The sequence below is a fragment of the Centropristis striata genome, chromosome 1 (assembly GCF_030273125.1).
Source record: "Centropristis striata isolate RG_2023a ecotype Rhode Island chromosome 1, C.striata_1.0, whole genome shotgun sequence".
Lineage (NCBI taxonomy): Eukaryota > Metazoa > Chordata > Actinopteri > Perciformes > Serranidae > Centropristis > Centropristis striata.
This window is the reverse complement of record NC_081517.1, coordinates 43,247,502-43,268,345: the sequence shown is the minus strand read 5'-3', so window position 1 is coordinate 43,268,345 and position 20,844 is coordinate 43,247,502. Positions and strand designations below refer to the sequence as shown.

Sequence of the window (20,844 nt, the reverse complement as noted above, 5' to 3'; positions counted from 1 at the left end):
AATGGCACTGTAAAGGGTTTTACACATATTTTATCTGGTTCTGTATTCCAAAAAATAATAATAAATAAATAAATAAAAAGGGCTAATTTAGATAATAATAGCGTATAAGAGTCTTAAGCAATATAGTCTGTAACTGGGGCCCATCTTCTCATAAAAACAGGTACTTTTAGCTGTAATTGGGCAGTCATATATTCCATCATGTAGACGTGTTTCACTTTCTGTAACCACTGAGTGATCATGGGGGGTCTTTCTTCATCCAATTTATAGTAATAATTTTTCTTGCAATCATCAACAAAATGTGTAATATATAACATTGTTCTGTGGTAAACAGGTCAGGAAACTCAGACCACAAATTGGACAAAACTGAGCTCCAGCAGCCACAGAAAGTTGAGGCTGTGGACTATTTAAATTCTTACAACCTCTTCTTAAAACCTTCCCTGTCCTCTCTGCTGTACGTAAACAGCCTGAAGTTCAGTTTCGAAGGTTTTTTATGTCACGTCATTCATGCCTTCCCAATTGTGCTGAGGAACGCAGAATTTATTCATTTTTAATGGTGCAACACTTCATTTTCGGTGAAATCAGTAGTTTAGGATCAGTTTTGGTTTCCTTTCTGACAGAAGCATTTGTCACACATGATTCGTTCAAAGACCGTTGGAAATCTGAAAATCCCATGGTTTGTTTTTCACTGTTCCTGGACGATAAATGATGTAATTTGGGGAATTTTTTTAACATGAGAGACGTGTGGTTCAGAGGGTTAACTTAATACTTTTCACCATGTCTTTGTGAATACTTCATAATATATGAATGCATCAAAATCAATTTTGTTCTTAATCTTTGACCTACCCAAGGCTGTGATAAAAACCAATGCCCCAGCCAAAAATTATTTATTATATGGAAAAAACTTCAATTTTTTTTGTTTTTTCTTTGAAAAACAGTGACATTGTGCAATCAAACTGGCATTTAAAGGGTTAAAATTCTCAAAATCTTTGAATGTTTGGTAGTTTTGAGCAGGGCAGAAGTTGTTTAAGAGGTTTATGCAGGAAAAAAAGTAGAAAAAAATATTAATCTGTAAAGTTTTTATAGCATTTTTTTGGAGGTGGACATTTTCAGCTCGAAAGGGTAATAAGCTTGTACACATTGTATTATAGAGCCATTACAAAAAATTTAATTAGAATTTCAAAATATATCAAGAAAGAAATCCTTCTTCCAAAAATCATGTCATTTGCAGTATTACAGCCAAAATTATTGCCAAAAATAAAGTGAAAAATGGCTGAAATGGCTGAAAATGTCCTTATTGGGCCCAGATGATATAATGTACTTTATTACCCGTGTCTTTTTTTATCTACTGCTGATTTTAATGAGTTTTCTCTTTCTTGTTTCTGGTTTCTGTAGCACTTTGAGATTTCTGTATGAAAAGTGCTTTACAAATAAAATTTATCATTATTAGTGCGAGGACCCTATTGTAATTGGTCCGTCTATTCTTCTTCTTATTATTATTTTTCCAGGTGATGAATTGCCTTTTTGGGGGCTTTATCATATTCAAAAACTCGCCATATTTGGAATATACATAAATCTCCCGTGAAATTTTTTGTATTCTGGTATTCGCGGGAATGGACGTTGCAAAATGACTCACTAGTGCCCCCTTGAAAGTCAAGAAAATTCAGCCCCTCGCACAGTAATGTCGTATCAGCATGAAATTTGGTACGTACAGTACAGGCCAAAAGTTTGGACACACCTTCTCATTCAATGTTTTTCCTTTATTTTCATGACTATTGACATTGTAGATTCATCAAAACTATTAATGAACACATGTGGAATTATGTACTTAACAAAAAAGTGTGAAATAACTGAAAACATGTCTTATATTCTAGTAAGTAAAGGGTGGCTACTTTGAGGAATCTAAAATACAAGACATGTTTTCAGTTATTTCACACTTTTTTTGTTAAGTACATAATTCCATATGTGTTCATTCATAGTTTTGATGCCTTCAGTGAGAATCTACAATGTAAATAGTCATGAAAATAAAGAAAACGCATTGAATGAGAAGGTGTGTGTCCAAACTTTTGGCCTGTACTGTACATGTATCATGGGAAGACGCACCAAAAAGTCTCAAGAACCCATACCCTAAAACGTACAGGAAGTCGGCCATCTTGGATCGAAAATGGCGTTTCCTGCTGTTTTGGCCCATTTCGATGCCGCATACTTTAACCAACTCCTCCTACAGAAAAGGTGCCAGATTTTTTGGCATCTTTTTCAAGCAGCAAAGGGGTCGCTACACTATGATAATAATTAACTTTTCTCCCACCAACAGGTGCACGTGTGATGACTGTAGTCTCTCCCACATCCTGACCTGTGGTATCATGGACTCTCCCATCGCTGAGGACCTCCACATCAAGCTGCCCCTGCAGGGGGAACCTCCTCGTGACTACCTGGCCGAGGTGCACCCCCCCAGCCTCTCCTCCGGCAGCTCGGCGTCCGGCTCCAACTCCAGTTCTCCCATCACCATCCAGCAGCATCCCAGGCTCATCCTGCCTGAAGGGGACACCAACACTTTGTAAGTCCCATCAGAGATTATTTCATTCTTCTGTAACGAATCTTTAAGACACAGTTTCATATCTGGTGTATAAGATCATAATTACACTCCTCTTCCTATAAACCAAACATTCTCAACCTTGGGGTCCCGACCCCAATTGGGGTCGCGAGACGATTTCTGGGGGTTGCGTGTTTTGTTTGTGTGTTTTGTTTTTTAGTCATTCTGTGTCTTTTTTGGTCATTTTGTGTCTTTTTTGGGCCATTTTGTGTCTTTTTTTGGTCAATTTGTGACTTTTTTTGGTCATTTTGTGTCTTTTTTGGTAAGTTTGTGTCTTTATTTGTCATTTTGTGTCTTTTTTTGTCATTTTGTGTCTTTTTTTGTTCATTTTGTGTCTTTTTTTTGGTCATTTTGTGTCTTTTTTTGTTCATTTTGTGTCTTTTTTGGTCATTTTGTTACTTTTTGGGCCATTTTGTGTATTTTTGTGGTCATGTTGTGTCTTTTTTGGTCATTTTGTTTCTTTTTTGGGACATTTTGTGTCTTTTTTTGGTCATTTTGTGTCTTTTTTGGTAAGTTTGTGGCTTTATTCGTCATTTTGTGTCTTTTTTTGTCATTTTGTTTCCTTTTTTGGTCATTTTATGTCTTTTTTTGTTCATTTTGTGTCTTTTTTGGTCATTTTGTTACTTTTTGGGCCATTTTGTGTATTTTTGTGGTCATTTTGTGTCTTTTAGTCATTTTGTGTATTTTTTTTTTGTCATTTTGTGTCTTTTTTTAGTCATTTTGTTTCTTTTTCGGGCCATTTTGTGTCTTTTTTTGATCATTTTGTCTTTTCTGACAAATCCCAAAGTATCAAGTTCTTACTACTCCAAGGAGTCTCTGGCTTGAAGCTGACTGTTACACACTCAGGAGGTCAGAATGGACCTTTAAACTGATAGCAAAGGACTTAGATTAAAAGTAACAATAAAATATAAAAAATGCACAGACAGAAAGATGTTTTAGTTGTTGTCTGCTTCATTATTTGTCCAAAATTTGTCGTATCAACTGAGTTTGTCTGATCTGAACTGTGAGATTCTGTTCAGTGAGACAATAAGGGACAATAAGCCCTCCTCTCCCCCCTTTGTTACTTCCCCCAAACATAACCATTCACTCATTTCTCTCCACTTCTAGTATCAGTGATGATGACGAAGTGCCTCCGTTGTCCAGTAAGTTCGGGGACATCTACCCGATGAGTGGTTATGAGGACAACAGTGTTGTGGCTGCAGCTGTGAACGGCCTCCATAATGACATGAACGGTGAAGGTGAAAACGTGGAACTAAAGGCTGGGGTGAGTCCTGCACTGCAACATATTACTTGAAAAAATTCCCAAGAATAGTTGTGAATTTCCCTGCCGAGTTTCTTGATGACGCAGCGGGCGTTCATTATGAGTGGGCTGCCGATAATTCAGGAAATGTTCAGTGTGCTGTTCCTCACCTATTCCCTGATTGAGTCGTCTTTTGTTCTACACATTTCTGTCTCAGTCTCCACGCATGACCAGCAGCAGCAGCTCATCAGAGGGTGACGAGGAGGAAGTCAACGGGGAGGTTGGAGGGGAGCCTCGAGGCCAGCAGGAGGAGCTTTCCTCAGGAAAGACCAACAGTCCTCCACCTTCCTACAACCACCAACAGGTGTTGTAACGCTTCCAATAAGCTCTCTTTGTCATAGCTGCTTGGATAGAAAGTGAAAGGTCCTGTTGCAAATACACTACTGGTCAAAAGTTTTAGAACACACCAACTTTTCCAGAATTTAATTGAAAATGATGCAGTTTAATGTCTCAGTGTTCTCTGAAATGAATGCACATTTGCAACATTTAAAATTCTTTATTGAGCATGATAGTGTTTTGAAAGTAAAAAAAAGATTCAAAATCACATTTTATGTTGAACTAAAGGACTAAAAAAAAGACACAAAATGACCAAAAAAAGACACAAAATGACAAAAAAAGACACCAAAAGACACAAAATGACTTACAAAGACATGAAAAGAATTCAAAAATGGACAAAATAGCCCAAGACTCCATAGAGTTAAGTTGTTAACCCATTTCTTGTTCCCTGAAAAAGGCCTACTTGTATAATTCTGAAATGTACATTATTTTTCAGTTTTGGTTAAGCTTACCTATTTTATTTACCTCTGGCAGTTCACCACTTACCTTTGTACCCTTTCAAGCTGTTCATTTGACTTGAACTGCTTGAATTTCAATAAAAAACTGGAAAAATTGGGGTGTTCTAAAACTTTTGACCGGTAGTGTATATTGATCACAAAATGAGGTAAAACACTGATGACTGAGGCTTGAATTAGTGTCTGTGTGGCCACATTAGAGACTGTTTCCCGTCACACAGCAGTGGTTTGTCCATCAGAGAGGGCTTCTGTGATCCCTGCTAGAGTTTCAAGTAAATGGTTACTATGACCGAACAAACAAATAAAAGAGCGATGACTACAGACAGTGAAACTTAAAAAAAAAACAATGGAAAGTGAAAGCGAGAGCCAAAAACACACCTGAAATTACTGCTTGATCAAAACCGAGATATCCAAGATCGTAACTCCAGAATAAAAGTCAACAACATATCTTGAATGTTCCCCGTCTGTGTTTTACTATTGTATTTTTTAGAATAATATTGCTGCAGCATTATAGCTTTTAAGGTTATGCTAATTCTAACTCCTTTATATGCTGTTGGGTAGTTTATTCTACGGAAGTGCATCATATTCTATAAGAAATATAAGATGCAAAAGCTCTAAAAAGTGTGAAAAACAGAGCTGTTTTCAGTGCGTTTTCCAGGTGATCTAAGGTTTTTTTAATAGTTTTATTCAGCTTTAAAAGTAGAATTTGCTTCATCCTTCAGATAAAAGATGCCAAATTTGGAGATGCACATTTTCACTGGACAAGAAGAGTATGAAAAACAAATCTAAAAAAATCACAACCCTGATTCTAAAAGTTCTAAAAGGGGAAAAAATGCAATTACATGCAAATCCTTTTCAACCTGGATTCAATTGAATATAGTAAATAAAGATAAAAAATTTTGATGATGATGATGAATTTGCTTCATCCTTCAGATAAAAATGCAGAATTTGGAGATTTTTTCACATTTTCACTGGACAAGAAGAGTATGAAAACTTTGTGCAGCTGAAACTTTGTGTTTAAAATCTAAAAAATGATTCTAAAAGTTCTAAAAGGGAAAAAAAGTCAACAACATGTCTTGAATGTGTTTCCCCCTCTCAGGTAGAACAGGTCCACCATGCCTGCGAGTGCCACGTGTGCAACCAGGACCCCAGCTCCTCCACCCTGGGCCCCGCCACATGCCTGCCCCCTAGTCGGCTCCACGCTGCACCTCCTCCCCCTGTGGGACACCAGTTCTTCACAGACAGCAAGACCCCTCCTGCCCACCCCGCCCTGCACCTCTACCCCCACATCCACGGTCACTTGCCCCTACACAACTTCTCCCGGCCCCTCCTGCACCCGACACTCTACCCCCCCAGTCCTCCTCTCACACACAACAAGGTGAGGATCCTTCTTGGGGCCACATATCAACAATATACAGTACAGGCCAAAAGTTTGGACACACACCTTCTCATTCAATGCGTTTTCTTTATTCTCATGACTGTTTACTAGTGGTGTCAACAATAATCGATTCGGCGATGCATCGCAATGCGGGGCATGCACGATTCAGCATCGATGCGGCAAAGTGCCATAATCGATTATGTTTATTTCCTGTCCTCCAGTGGAAAGTTGTGGGGGACAGGGTGGGAATTTCACGATGGCCACGACAGCCATGGCCGTCGTTGCCCCACACTCTGGCCTTGATGCCCTGTGAAAAAATGTTCAATTTACGGCCAAGGTGGCCTTTACGCCCCTGTCAAAGTTCCAGTATAAACACAACGCTAACCCGACCCACTCCCTGTCCTTAGAGATGTGTGCGCATCAACACATGGCTCATTTGAATATTCTAATGAGCCATGTGTTGATGCGCAGCACAGGTAAGCTAGCGGGACAAGCTGTTTTGATATGTTGTGACTGAAGTATGTGGCAGTAATTGACAGAACTTAACATTTACGTTTTTATAGAAAGTACTATTGATAGGTAATTACCATTGTATTTGCCTATTTAAAGTCGACTCATTAACGTTACATTTTTGCGTCTTGAAAAACTAGCGATAGCTAGCTAGGTGGGATAGCGCTAACGTCTTCCCTAGCTCAGGAACAAGGGCTCCACATTTAGCTGATGTAAACTTCACCTCAGCAGGTTCCTTTTTATGGCAGGAGGAGGCATTTCTCTTTCCTTACTTTTAGATGAACTCAGGCAGGAGATTCATTTTGCCATCTTTTCAAAATATAGCCAATAAAATCTATTGTTATTAGGCCTATCTGACTGCTTGTATTGCCTCATGACTGACGAAAAATGTCCCTTGTTGTGTGCAGTATAATTGTGATGCATCGCAATGCATCGTAGAATCGAATTGAATCGAATCGTTACCTGGTGAATCATAATCGAATCGAATTGTGAGGGCAGTGCCAATGCACACCCCTACTATTTACATTGTAGATTCATCAAAACTATGAATGAACACATATGGAATTATGTACTTAACAAAAAAGTGTGAAATAACTGAAAACATGTCTTGTATTTTAGATTCCTCAAAGTAACCACCCTTTGCTTACTAGAATATAAGACATGTTTTCAGTTATTTCACACTTTTTTGTTAAGTACATAATTCCACACGTGTTCATTAATAGTTTTGATGAATCTACAATGTAAATAGTCATGAAAATAAAGGAAAAACATTGAATGAGAAGGTGTGTCCAAACTTTTGGCCTGTACTGTACATGCTTTTCTTCCTTATCACTTTCCGTCTCCAGTGATTATAATTATAGCTGTGAGACTTCCTTTAAGAGAATATTGAATCATTTCCTTATCAATGGGGATTTTTTTAAGTTTCCAGGAACAACGATGAGCTTAGTTGTATTCTAGTTTCACTCAGTTTCACTGTAGTTTAATTGTCCGCCACAAGGGGTCAGGTCTAAGCTGTATTGAACACAGTGGTGGAAGATGTATTCAGATCCTTTACCGAAGTAAAAGTACTAATATCACACTGTTAAAATACTCACACTTCAAAATTCACTTTTTAACCCATTGAAGCCTAAAATGCCTGTAAAACCTCTGGGCGATTTTAAAATCAGCCCCTAAAACCTGAAGTTTTTCTGGAAATTCAACAGAAGTGTCAACTCTTCTACTAAATAATAGATTTTTCAGCCTCTGTAGCAGATAGAAATGAAATTCAAAAAGTATTTGAGAGCTTATACAAATACTACAAAACGATGTATCCGCTTTCCAGGCTTCAATGGGTTAAAGTACTGTGCAGTAAAATGTTCCCTGTCTGTGTTTTATTATTGTATTTTGGAATAATGTTGCTGCAGCATTATAGCTTTTAAGGTTATGCTAATTCTAACTCCTTTATATGCTGTTGGGTAGTTTATTCTACGGAATTGCATCATATTCTATAAGAAATATAAGATGCATAAGCTATGATTCTCTAAAAAAGTCTGAAAAATAGTGCTGTTTTCAGTGCGTTTTCCAGGTGATCTAAGGGTTTTTTTTAAATAGTTTATTTAGCTTTAAAAGGAATTTGCTTCATCCTTCAGATAAAAAATGCACAATTTGGAGATGCACATTTTCACTGGACAAGAAGAGTATGAAAAACAAATCTAAAAAAAAATCACAACCCCGATTCTAAAAGTTCTAAAAGGGGAAAAAATGTAATTACATGCAAATCCTTTTCAACCTGGATTCAATTGAATATAGTTAATGAAGATAAGATGACTATTGCTCAAATGTTTTTGTAAATATATACTCATTCTGAATTTGATGCATTCAGTTCTTAGTTAAGTTTTATAAAAAGATTTTTGGAATAAGAGTTGTAACTAAAGCTGCCAGGCAAATATAATGGAGTTAAACATACAGTATTTAACTGTGAGATGAAGTAGAGTAGAAGCATAAAGTTGCATAAAATGTGAATATTCATCTGAAGTACAAGGACCTAAAATTTATACTTAGGTGTAGTACTTAACCTCCTGCGTCCTCATATGTGGACATTTCATTTTAGGTTTTCTGGACCTTATATTTCATTCTGCTTAATTAAAACTATGTACTCTAGAATAAGAACAATACATCAATCAGTGTAAAAATCAGATGGCAGCATCTTGTTAAAGTCAATTAACAGCTTTTATTCAGACAAAAGTGGACCAGGTACCAAAGCTGACCAGATTTTATGGCTAAAACTTGTGTATTTGTGCTTAATAATGTTTGTAGTTTGATGTTCTGTGCAAGTTTGACTATTTTTAGCATTAGCAACAAGCTACGACTCTGCTAATCAGGAAGTATTCATTTGAAAACGAATAGACTTTTACTATCATTCTTCAAATGAGAGGGTGTAAATGTAAGGAAATAAAAAGTTTTATTCACTGGTGAATTAATTGCGTTATACAGTAAAATTAACCGTTTATTTTTTTTCAAAAACGAATTCCTGTTCAAAGACAATGGTTAGTTTTTGTATTTATCAGGTCCTACAAATCCAAAATATCTAGGAGAAACTAACAATACATACCAAACAAAAACTTGGCTCTCAGGAGGTTAAATAAATGTACTTTATAAGATTCCACCGCTGATTTCACAACTTCTCAAATAATTTTTTATGAGCCCAAATTAGTGACATGATTTGTTTTCTATCTAATTTCTCTTTTCCTCAAGCCTCTGCCCCCGAACCCGACAGCAAATCACTCTGCGGCGAAGCAGCTGGCCTTCAGCCCGTCGTTACCAGAACACGTTTACCAGAACTGCTTCGGCGGCGCCGGCGGAGCAGGAGACTGGAACAGCTCGCTGCAGTGCCTCTCGCTCAAGTTTGAGAATCTGTGGGACGCTGCTGTGATGAAGAGCTGGAACCCGTCTGTGCTGTTACCGGAGTCTCTGCCAGGTGAGCCGCTCCGAAACAACATAATAATAGTCATAACTTTATTTGTATAGGATAATGATGCCATAAGGCCTAATAAAACATTTTTACATAAAAAAAACAATAAAAGTCAACAAAGGATCAATTACAAGACAATCTTGGATACCAAGGACAAGTAATAAAGTAATAAGAACAGAATTAAAATGTAAAAGGACGACTACAATAAGAAATTATTAGACCACCCTTGTTTTCTTCAATTTCTTATTCATTTTAATGCCTGATACAACTAAAGGTACATTTGTTTGGACAATTATAATGATAACTAGCCTGATATGGGTGGTTGACGTGACGCTCAATTTTTGTGTTCCCAGTGACAAATATTACTAAAATTTGATAATATTTCATTAAAAAAGTTTTAATATGCAGTTCATTCTTCTACATCTAATCCATCTGCAAACAATGAGTATCGTTCTTCAACTATGCAAATATTCTTTTTTTTAACATGACATTTGTCCACCGGTGCAACTGTCCTAGGTAGCATTACTTATCTTAAAACAACTGTAATTTAATGAAAAATGTATCTAAATACATTAAAATACTTGAATGCATGTCATACGAGTGTTTACTTAATGAATCTAGAGGATATAAGTGTTAAGGTCCCTATGTAGAGTTATTATGACACATTACATTTTGTCCTCCTGGAGCAACGCCATTATGTAGATATAAAACAGGCATTAATGTGACCACCCATTACTGAGAGGGGTCCTTCCAGAACCAGGAAGGACAGAAGAATCTCTGGACACAAGATCACTTTTGTCTCAAATATTTTCATAATATTAATATTCCCGTGCAGTGTTGGAACTGGTCGTCTTAAGGTAGTCCTTTGGTACAACGCAGTTTAAGTATTGATCTGAATATTTTTATCAATTTACATTGATTGATCATTGAAAATAATGTAAATTGATAAAAATATTCCTAACTAATAAGCCTTGGGCTTATCTATCTTATCTGTCCAACATTCTTTGAATTAAATAATGACATTCTTTATTTTGTTGCACCGGTGGACACATTTTAGGACTACCACACCAAAAGTAAATAATATGCTAAATATATGAAGAATTAGAAATGGACACATTCAGTTATGAATTATTCACATATAAGGGAATATAATTGTATGTCATTTGACATATATTTTTGAATTATTCTTTTTTTCACTTCGAATTTGAGTTCACGTCAACCACCCATGTCCAGGCACTTTCCATGGTTTTGTTGATAATGATTTTGGTTATTATCAAGAAAACCATGGAAAATGGCTAGATATCAACTCTTAAATGAAACGTTTATGAGCTATAAAAGTGGGTTTTCAGAAGTGATTTTATAGAAGGAAGCCATTTGAGGATGTAAGGACGTTCTGAAAGTTAGGAGCCAGACCTAAACAAGCTGTAAAAGTGATCAGTAGAATCAGAGATAATCGGGTAAAACAAATCCCAGCGTGTCAAAGAATGTGAAAATCATGTCTGGCCATATTTACCAACAGGTGACATGCTTGGCCCCCCCCTCGCTGACGTGCCCCTCCCCCCAACGTCAGCCATCGGCCCCCAGGGGGAACACCCCTCGCTGCCCACTCCCATCCCCCCCTCCTGCTCCACTTCCTCCTCGCTGTCCTCGTCTTCATCGTCATCGTCGTCGTCATCGTGCTCCTCTTCAGAAGCCAAACAGCAGAAGAAGAGCGGCGCCAAGAAGAAGTGTCTCTACAATTTCCAGGATGCCTTCATGGAGACCAACCGAGTAGTGATGGCCACCTCCGCCTCCACGTCCTCCGTGTCCTGCACTGCCACCACTGTCCAGTCAAGTAATAACCCACCCATCCACCTAGCATCTAAAAGACCCAACTCCTTAGGTAATATAGGTGGTAGGAGCAATGGTTGGGTTTGGTGATTAATTCAGGGAGAAAATGATCCGTTCTTATCTTGCAGGGGCGGAAAATGTTTTGCCTTTTTTTTTTTTTTTTTTTTTTACTTTCCAGCCAAAATAGAGACACAACAAGACAATACCAAGCAAGTGTAGCCAGTCGTAGTGCTGCTTTAAAGTCGAACTGAAATTTAAAGGACTAGTTTGGATTTTTGAAGTGGGGTTGAATGATGCACTTATCCATAATCTCTGTATAACATATCCCAGTCAACAAGTGCTGCTGTGGACGGAGGCAGCAGAACATGTTTTAGCCACATCACCTTTAGATTAGATTAGATTAGATTCAACTTTATTGTCATTGCACATGTCACAAGTACAAAGCAATGAAATGCAGATAGCATCTAACCAGAAGTGCATGAAGCAGTAATTTTGAATCATATTGCAATATATACAGGAATGAATTGTATAAAAATGCAGTATATATAGGTATAGATTATATAATAAATAAGATAAATAAATGCAGATTTAACTGTACATTAGTGCAAGTAGATATATATATATATACATATACATACATACACATACACACGTATATAAATATATACATAGTTGCTGTCAGACAGCCTTTTCCGACCAGAAGCTGAGGCCGTTTTGTTCATCACTTAGAGTTGTGAACGATAAACCGATGTGACTGGATATTCGGTTTCACAAGTGAGAGATACGGCTGCATCGGTAGAAGCCTCCTCAATCGATACAAATCAGCCATGAATTCCTAGATTAATTGGTTATGGAGTCATGAATCAGGTATCGCAAGAATTGGAATCGGTTGGTGGCTTCACACACTTATAGTTTGCGTAAGCGTCTCTAAAACATTGCGAGAGCTGAATCGGCCCACGAAACGGTTCTCGCTACTCCACGGCTCTCTCCCAAGTCTCTTATTTTGCATTCCCGCTTCCCTCACTTGCGCCGTTCACTTGCATCACTTGCGAAACGTTTTAAGAGACGTGAGACGTCCTTTATTCCCTCCGAAGCGTCACATGAAGCAACATCCGTTTCTAATGACGGCGGCAGCTGATTACAGCTGTAGACATGCACTAATAATAATAATAATAATAATAATAATAATAATAATCAGCTGTCAGTCACTTTAACAGCTGGAGACATGCACTAATAATAATAATAATAATAATAATCAGCTGTCAGTCACTTTAACAGCTGGAGACATGCACTAATAATAATAATAATAATAATAATCAGCTGTCAGTCACTTTAACAGCTGGAGACATGCACTAATAATAATAATAGTAATCAGCTGTAAGTCACTTTAACAGCTGTAGACGTGCACTAATAATAATAAATGTTTTCTCTGTTTAACAAACAGCTGCACATGAATAACAAGCTGCATTCTGTATTTATATGTGAACTGTGTCCTGCTCAGGGACACGGGAATGCCTTTGTATTATATTATTTTTTTATTAGCCTATTATTTGCTTCTGTATATAGACTATTATGGTGATAAAATCATTATTTAATATCACAGAACATGACTGTGTCCGCTGAACACCGGCCAATATTTTATTAGGTTAGATTATTAAGGGAAAATGTAAATGATCACTCAGATCAAAGCTACACTCAGGAATGATCCGCCTCACGTTGGACTGAATGGAGATGTCAAACGATGGAGAAGTGTTTCTTGCTGACAGACTCTCTACTGTTTGTTTTTTACCTTAATAGTATCCATCATAAATCTGAATGGGGGAAATAACAGATCATGAAAGGACAAAAAAGCTTTTAGAACGATTTTTCCTTATATTGTAAATGTAGAAAGATGTTTGTAGTCTTTTTGTTGTGCAGACCCAAAATAAAACAGATTTTTAACTCCATGGCGAATCAGAAGATAAATAAAATATAAAACGTATCTACAACAAATATTAACCGTAGCATCAAATAGCCTAAAATCGTTCTTACACTGTATTGATTCGAATCGGTTTGTACTAAAAGTATATCGTTATTGAATCATTTATCACAGAGAGATGTGCAGCCCTGTGATCAGCGCTTCCTTCACTGAATACCAGACTCTATTGGCAAAAACAGGAATTTTACCTTGCACAAGACAGGAGTTGCTGGTCCACTGCTGCCTCAGTTGTGAGTTTTTTTGTGTCATTGTGTAACTTTGGTGAATCAAAAAAACCTTTGAAAACACAATAACACACAGTAGCCCCTTTTTTATAGTGCAGTCCTGCAAATGTCCTGATATATTGGCAGAAAGATCTGTGCCGGCTTTTCACCATAGGCCGTTCATAGTGATTCTGCAAAGGTGTATATTAGATATTAGATGTTGGTGCCCTTTCATAGTGCAGTCTGGTGTTGCGGAGCGAAGTGGGAGGAGACGATAGTGAAGTGAGACGCAGCAGCAGCACAGTACTAATAGGCTACACAGTTAGCTCTGTAGAACAGCTATTCTCAACCTTGGGGTCGGGCCCCCAATTGGGGTCGCGAGATGATTTCTGGGGGTCGCCAAATCATTTAGGAAGTCAGCTCTGTCTCCACTGTGTTAAAGTGTTCATGTGTTAATGTGTTTTAGTCTTTTTGGTCATTTTGTGTCTTTTTTTGGTCTTATTGTCTCTTTTTGATCATTTTGTGGTCAATTTGTGTCGTTTTTTTGGTCATTTTGTTTCTTTTTTGGGTCTTTTTGGTCATTTTGTCTCTTTTTGGGTGATTTTGTCTCTTTTTTGTCATTTTGTGTCTCTTTTTGGGTGATTTTGTCTCTTTTTTTTGTCATTTTGTGTCTCTTTTGGTCATTTTGTGGTCAATTGTGTCTTTTTTTAGTCATTTTGTTTACTTTTTTTGGTCATTTTGTGTCTTTTTAGTCATTTTGTGTCTTTTTCAGTGAGCGGGGGTCGCGGACAACATGCATGGTAAATTGGGGGTCGCGACTCAAAAAGGTTGAGAACTACTGCTGTAGAAGAACAGTATGTATGTGGTGCAGCAGTATGTGTTCATTTAGGGACCACCGTTTGTTTACAACAAGCACCGGGCACTCTGTGCACAGTTAGCGATGCCGGTTTGTTTACGATCTGTCGATTCATAGTGGTCCCGCTTCCAACAGTCCCACCAAATTTCCAACTCTGTGACTCCCTCTGGAGGGATCACTTGATCCCGGCATCCCGCTTCTGGCGCTTTCATCGTGCAGGCGAGACGATACAGAGCCTCAAATGTCCCGGCATGAACTAACAAATAGAGGCAGCAGTAAACCAGAAACTCCTGTCGTGCAATATGCATATTACCATATTGTATATTACCGTTTTTTGTTAAGGAAATCTGGTGGTTTTGACAGGAGCGTAGACTGGCTTTAGTTCTGGCGGCATGGTAAAGCAGTGGAATTATTCTAAATATAACAAACTTCTGTTTTTTTTCCTGTGGTTAAAATACATTTTGCTGCCCCGTCCACAGCGGTACATAACTTAGCCTAGGTGTCAGTACTCCTCTTCACCATCTATTATAGGAAATACACTGACTGTGGATAAGATGCTTCTATTGTAGCTTTCCAGCTTGCTAATGTAAGAAAAAAGTCAAAACTGTTTTTGCACAAATTCATTTCAGTTCCACTTTAAGTGAATCTTTTTCTTAAATATATGGTTAATTTTCTTATGTTTTTTTTTGCTAACCTGCTCCATTGTGTCATAGCTTTGTGAATAACTGCATGTTTTAAAGAGTTTGTTTTTTGCAGAACTGAACAATGTTCTCAACCAATAAATCTTTTCCTCCTCTAGACGATGTATTTCACAATCTAGGTAAAGAGGACCATAGGCAACCCGCTCCAGCTCCACCTAGAAACTGCCCCGCAGGACTGACCTCCCTCCCTCCACTGTCGGGCCCCACCCTCCCCCCAGCACCCACCACACACCTTCCCACAATGGGATCCCAGCCCTTTCCAAAGATGGCCGCTCCAGCCCCAGACTTCATGGAGGCCCATCAGGGTCTGTGCCTCCCGCCCGCCGAGCCTCCGGCCCCCTTAGCTGATTGTCCCGTCAGCGCTCCGCCCAGCGTCTGCAGGTAACACCTCCACCACCAACATGTCCTACAGACTCACAGATATTGGACACCGTACTGAGGCTCCGTTCATACGAGGACGGTCTGAACAGAAGACGCCAAAAGTGGCGTCACGTCTTCACTTTTTATTCCGCGTTTAGACGAGCGTTTTCTGGAGGAAATCTGCTGCATACGGTGACGCAAAAGTGTGTGAATTGGATTGTGTGCAGCCAGGCGGCATCACTTAAAGCCATAAGAGCATCTTTGGGCATGTGGAAGTTTTCACACCACGTATTTTCATCAGCTACTCCTTCCACAAAGTTCTCCACCATCACTAGATCTCCCAGGTCTCGTTCACAGCCGTCTGGCTCGTCTCCGACCAATCGGTGCATCCAAAATTGTTTTATTTTTTATTTTTTATTAGTTTATCTAAACGGGGACAGTGCAATTTCATAAAACACATGATGATACATGCTTAAAAAAGCCAGAGTTAGCCAGAAAGCTAGTTTTCATCTGTAGTCCCCTGGCCATGATGTAAAACAGCAGAGAATTACGAAACAAAAAACAAACAAACAAAAAATAAAAATAAAAACACGTACAATATACAAAATACATATACAAACACTTACGATACGATTAAGAAAAAAATACAACATCACATACAACATCACAACATAACATTTTATCATAACATCAAAACAACACAACAGTGATGATGTGATGGAGGTAATTTCAGATCCTTCTCTGTTCACTAATACTATCTGTACATATCCTGTACATTTGGTGGAAAGACTCCTGTAAGTTTGAAGGTCCGACGCATGGAAATAATCCCACGTTTGTTTATTTTCCTGTACTGGAGCATGGATGTGACGTAAACACATACGTGACGTGAGCAGATCTGAGCAGAGTTTTGTGTCTTGTCAGTGTAGACGACACGCTACGGAGAGGATTCAACTTTTCCACTTTGGAAGGTGGTTTCAGATTTTTGCGTTTTTTAAGCCCCAAAAACGGCGTCACCGTCTAAACGAAAGGCACTTCCCATAAAATATTTTGCCGTTTTTACCCACAAGCGTCCTCGTGTAAACGGGGCCTGAGACACAATATCATATTTACTTGGTTGGAAATGTACCACTTTTAATGAAAATTCCTTTCAGTGATCCTGACTGTGAAGGCCACCGCTGTGAGGGGAACGGGGCGTACGAGCAGCCGTACGATGGCGAGGAGAGTCAGGACGAGGACAGCTGCTCCGAGCACAGCTCCTCCACCTCCACCTCCACCAACCAGAAAGAAGGAAAGTACTGTGACTGCTGCTACTGCGAGTTCTTTGGCCATGGCGGGGTAAGAGACACTCACTGAAATTATCACGTTCACCTCAAATGAAAATGTTTTTTGGGGGGAGCAAATTTGAGTCCTTTTTGAATTAACTTAAAGAATAAATTTATTTTAAGACAAGAAACTTGAGTTGCTTTTTTAATGCCCTGGTCAGTTTTGAGATTGTGGGCTGTTTTTTTTCTATATATATATATATATATATATATTTATGTTAGGGGTGTGCCATATCGTATCGTTCACGATAATATCGGTATATTTTTTTTATGGTTAAAAAAAATGCATATCATGATATTGGCAACGTTCCTACTTCTTGATGTAGTGGTTAAAGTTGTTTTAATCACAAAAAGCTACTTACTCCCTGTCACTAAACACATGCAGCTTTCAAAATAAGAGCACAGTGTGTTAAGAGAATCCACCACAGAATTTACAAGAAGACTGTCAAAATAAGATGCCTTAAATAAAACATACAAGAACCTTTATTCTTCTTTACAAAATTTCATTAAAATATGCCCCCGGAACCCCTAAATGGTTATTTTTATTATTTGCTCATACTCAAGAGTCAAGAGTACATTTTTTTTGTATTTGGCAACTGTTGAGATTTGCATTTCAAACTACATTTTAGATTTTTATTTATTTATACAGACTACAAAAAAAATCATATTTTCTATCTTTTTAGGTATTTCGTAATATGATCAAGAATAATATCATGATATTCTTTTAGGGCCATATCGCCCAGCCCTAATTTAGGTGTCTTTTGCATATTTGAACATAACATTTCAGAAAACTCACAATACAAAAATGAAATGTCTTCATAATCAACTGGGTGAGTTTCATGGTTTAAATCTGTAGTGTTTCATTGTAAATAGATTTGATCACCTGTACACCTGTAAATAAAAATGGCATTTTCAGTTTAATGAATCCTAGTTTATTAGCTTTATGTAAGGATGTATTTACAGTGTCCTAAGTGATGATTCTCTGCTTGATTGATCTGCAGCCCCCAGCTGCTCCTACCAGTCGAAACTATGCAGAGATGCGGGAGAAACTGCGCTTGCGTCTGACGAAACGTAAGGAGGAGCAGCCGAAACGTGAGGAGCAGCAGCCGGTGATAGAAGGACGGGACGGAGGGGTGGAGGACCACAGGCGGGTGGAGGACCTACTGCAGTTCATCAATAGTGCCGACAACAAACCGGCCTCCAGTTCTAAGGCAGCCAAACGGGCCCGGCATAAACAGAAGAAGGTAACTCCTCCTCCCAGTCAGCTCCAGTAGAGATCCATCCACAATAAACCACCACAGTAACACCAAGCAGCTTTAGTCAGAGTTTCCTCACTGTGGCCTTGTTTTTTGCTGCAATATGCAAGTCCTGCACCTCAATTGAAGCAAGAAAATCATGGCTAGAGTAGACAGAAGTCAAATAATTTCTCCTGTGCAGTATAACTGTTTTAGCGGCACTAATCATTAGGAAAAAATATGCAAAGGAGCGCAAAAATTATTTGTGGCTCAATTTAAATGAGAGGTATAGAATTTTTTTTATTGGATTGTCTTTATTTCGAACATGCAAGCAAGTAAAAAAACAACAACAAAAAAAACAAGTTTAAATATTAATAGATGAATAAATAAAAAACAAAACAAAAAAGCAAAAAAAAAATTGAGAAAACAGACACTTTCTGCAAGCTCGAAAGGGGGTAGGAAGAAGTAAAAAAACGTATCGAGTCCTACCCCTTAACAGGTCTCTATATCTATATACATATATATATATATATGAATAATCAATATAGTCATATACAAATATTATAAACAATTAGATATATATATATATACTATAAACAATTTATATTACATTGTGAATACCTATACATGTATATTATAAATTACTATATATATATATATATATATATATATATATATATATATATATATATAAATATTATAAACATAAATACAGTTACCATGTATATAACAAAATTACATTCTACATATGTCCATGTTACAGAGGCTTTTCTAAATTTCTGTACTTTGTGATGATGATGTCTTTATATTTGTTTTTAAACTGTTTTATGTTTTGGCTTTTCTGTACTTCAACACTTAACTTATTCCACAATTTAACTCCGTAGATGCTGATACAAAAGCTCTTTTTGGTTGTGCGTGTTCGGTGGACCTTGAAGTTTAACTGTCAAGGTCCACCGCACACGCACAACCAAATGAAGTGAACAAATGAAGTGATTTCACCAAAAAGTACCTGGAGTTGATAGAGTTGTTTCTCACATATTACTCTTCTAAGACTGTCAAAAATGTTAATATGTAATGATGCAGTCTGTTTTTTACAGTTTCAGGCTTTGATAAATGATGTCATTTTAACTTATTTCATTTAAATTGTAGCATATAAGAAAACAGGCCTTGGGTTGCCGTGTTAAGAGTGTGTACACCCTTTTCGTAGGATTTTTTTGGTCAGAGTTGTTAGAGTGCTGAAAGTGCCTCTCTGTCTCTGTGTGTGCTTCAGATGGAGGAGAAGGCTCGTCTGGAGGCAGAGGCCCGTGAAAGGGAGGAGCAGCAGATTTTGGAAGAGCAGCAACGGCGGCAGCGGCAGGAAGAGGAAGAGGCGGCGCTTCAAAAGGAACTGCTCCGGCTGCAAGAGTTGCAGCAACACCGCGCCGCCAAGAAGAAAAAGAAAGAGAAGGCAAAGGAAAACACCGCTCCCCCACAAAACAACCCACAGCCCCTCAAACAGACAGCTCAGAACGTCCTAGATAACCTACAGAACGGAAAGTCACAGTCACTGCTCCAATCCCTCATCCGCCTCCCTGACCAGAAGGAAACCAGGTTCGACCCCGTACCCCGGCCCAACACACAGCACAGCCCAAAACACAAGAGTGACAGGGTGTTTTCTACCGAGACCAACATCCCAAACTGTCAAGCCATCCTCCACAACGGCACCCCCACATCTCAGCTCGAGGCCAACAATAAAGTCAAGGCCAAGCCGTCTGCTAAAGTGGCAGCTTGTGAGGTGGCCGTAAAGAAAGCGCCGGAGCTACACAAGAGCTCAGACGCGCCGGCGAAGCTAGCGAACGGCGCCATCCCCACCATCAGCGCTACAGCGGACGCCAAAGCGACGCGGATCCGACCTGCTGAGGTTCCTCTCTCCACCGCTGAGCCGAGGCGGGAGGACAGGTGTAACATCAGGAGCGCCAGCGGGAAAAGGCAGCAGCAGCAGCTACAACAACCGCTGACCCAAAACAAGGAGGACAGAAGGAGTCCCCCTGTGTCAAACCCCTCCCCGTCCCCCCCCGCCGGCCTCCCAGTCCGACCAGCAGAACGGCAAACCTCCCAGTGCAGAGTCCCCACAGCCCAAAGGCAAGGCCAAGAAGAACAAGAAGAAGAAGGGGGACAAGATGAACACCTCAATAGGTCAGTGTTAGTAAAACTCACTGTTTGTTCACGTCCAGCAATTATTATTTTTTTTACATTTTTTATTTTATTTTGTGAGAGCATTATCATACAGTGATACAGACCAAAAAAGACACAAATTGACCACAAAATGACCCAAAAAAGACACAAATTGACCAAAAAAGACAAAAAATGACCAAAAAAAGACACAAAATGACCAAAAAAGACACAAAATGACCAAAAAAAGACACAAAATGACCAAAAAAAGACACAAAATGACCTAAAAGGACTCAAAATGACTCAAAATGACAAAAAAAGACACAAAATGACCAAAAAAAGGAAACAAAATGACCAAAAAAGACACAAAATGACCCAAGAAAGACACAAATTGACCAAAAAAGACACAAAATGACCAAAAAAAGACACAAAATGACCAAAAAAAGGAAACAAAATGACCAATAAAGACACAAATTGACCACAAAATGATCAAAAAAGACACAAAATGACCTTAAAAGACACAAAATGAACAAAAAAACTAAAACACATTAACACATGAACACTTTAACACAGTGGAGACAGAGCTGCAATTACATTTTTACATTTTTTTTTATTTTGTGAGAGCATTATCATACAGTGATACAGACCAAAAAAGACACAAATTGACCACAAAATGACAAAAAAAAGAC

General features: G+C 38.5%; 1 protein-coding gene across 1 annotated transcript in view; it reads left to right on the top strand.

Annotated features, from left to right (window-relative positions):
* Positions 1–20,844, top strand: part of fam193a (family with sequence similarity 193 member A) — a 48,621-nt gene that overhangs the window by 21,996 nt on the left and 5,781 nt on the right. The window contains 11 exon segments of the mRNA XM_059343048.1: positions 2,312–2,554; positions 3,698–3,854; positions 4,048–4,194; positions 5,781–6,059; positions 9,303–9,525; positions 11,039–11,401; positions 15,186–15,468; positions 16,599–16,782; positions 17,771–18,013; positions 19,275–20,054; positions 20,056–20,179. Coding sequence (XP_059199031.1) covers positions 2,312–2,554; positions 3,698–3,854; positions 4,048–4,194; positions 5,781–6,059; positions 9,303–9,525; positions 11,039–11,401; positions 15,186–15,468; positions 16,599–16,782; positions 17,771–18,013; positions 19,275–20,054; positions 20,056–20,179 — 3,026 coding nt within the window.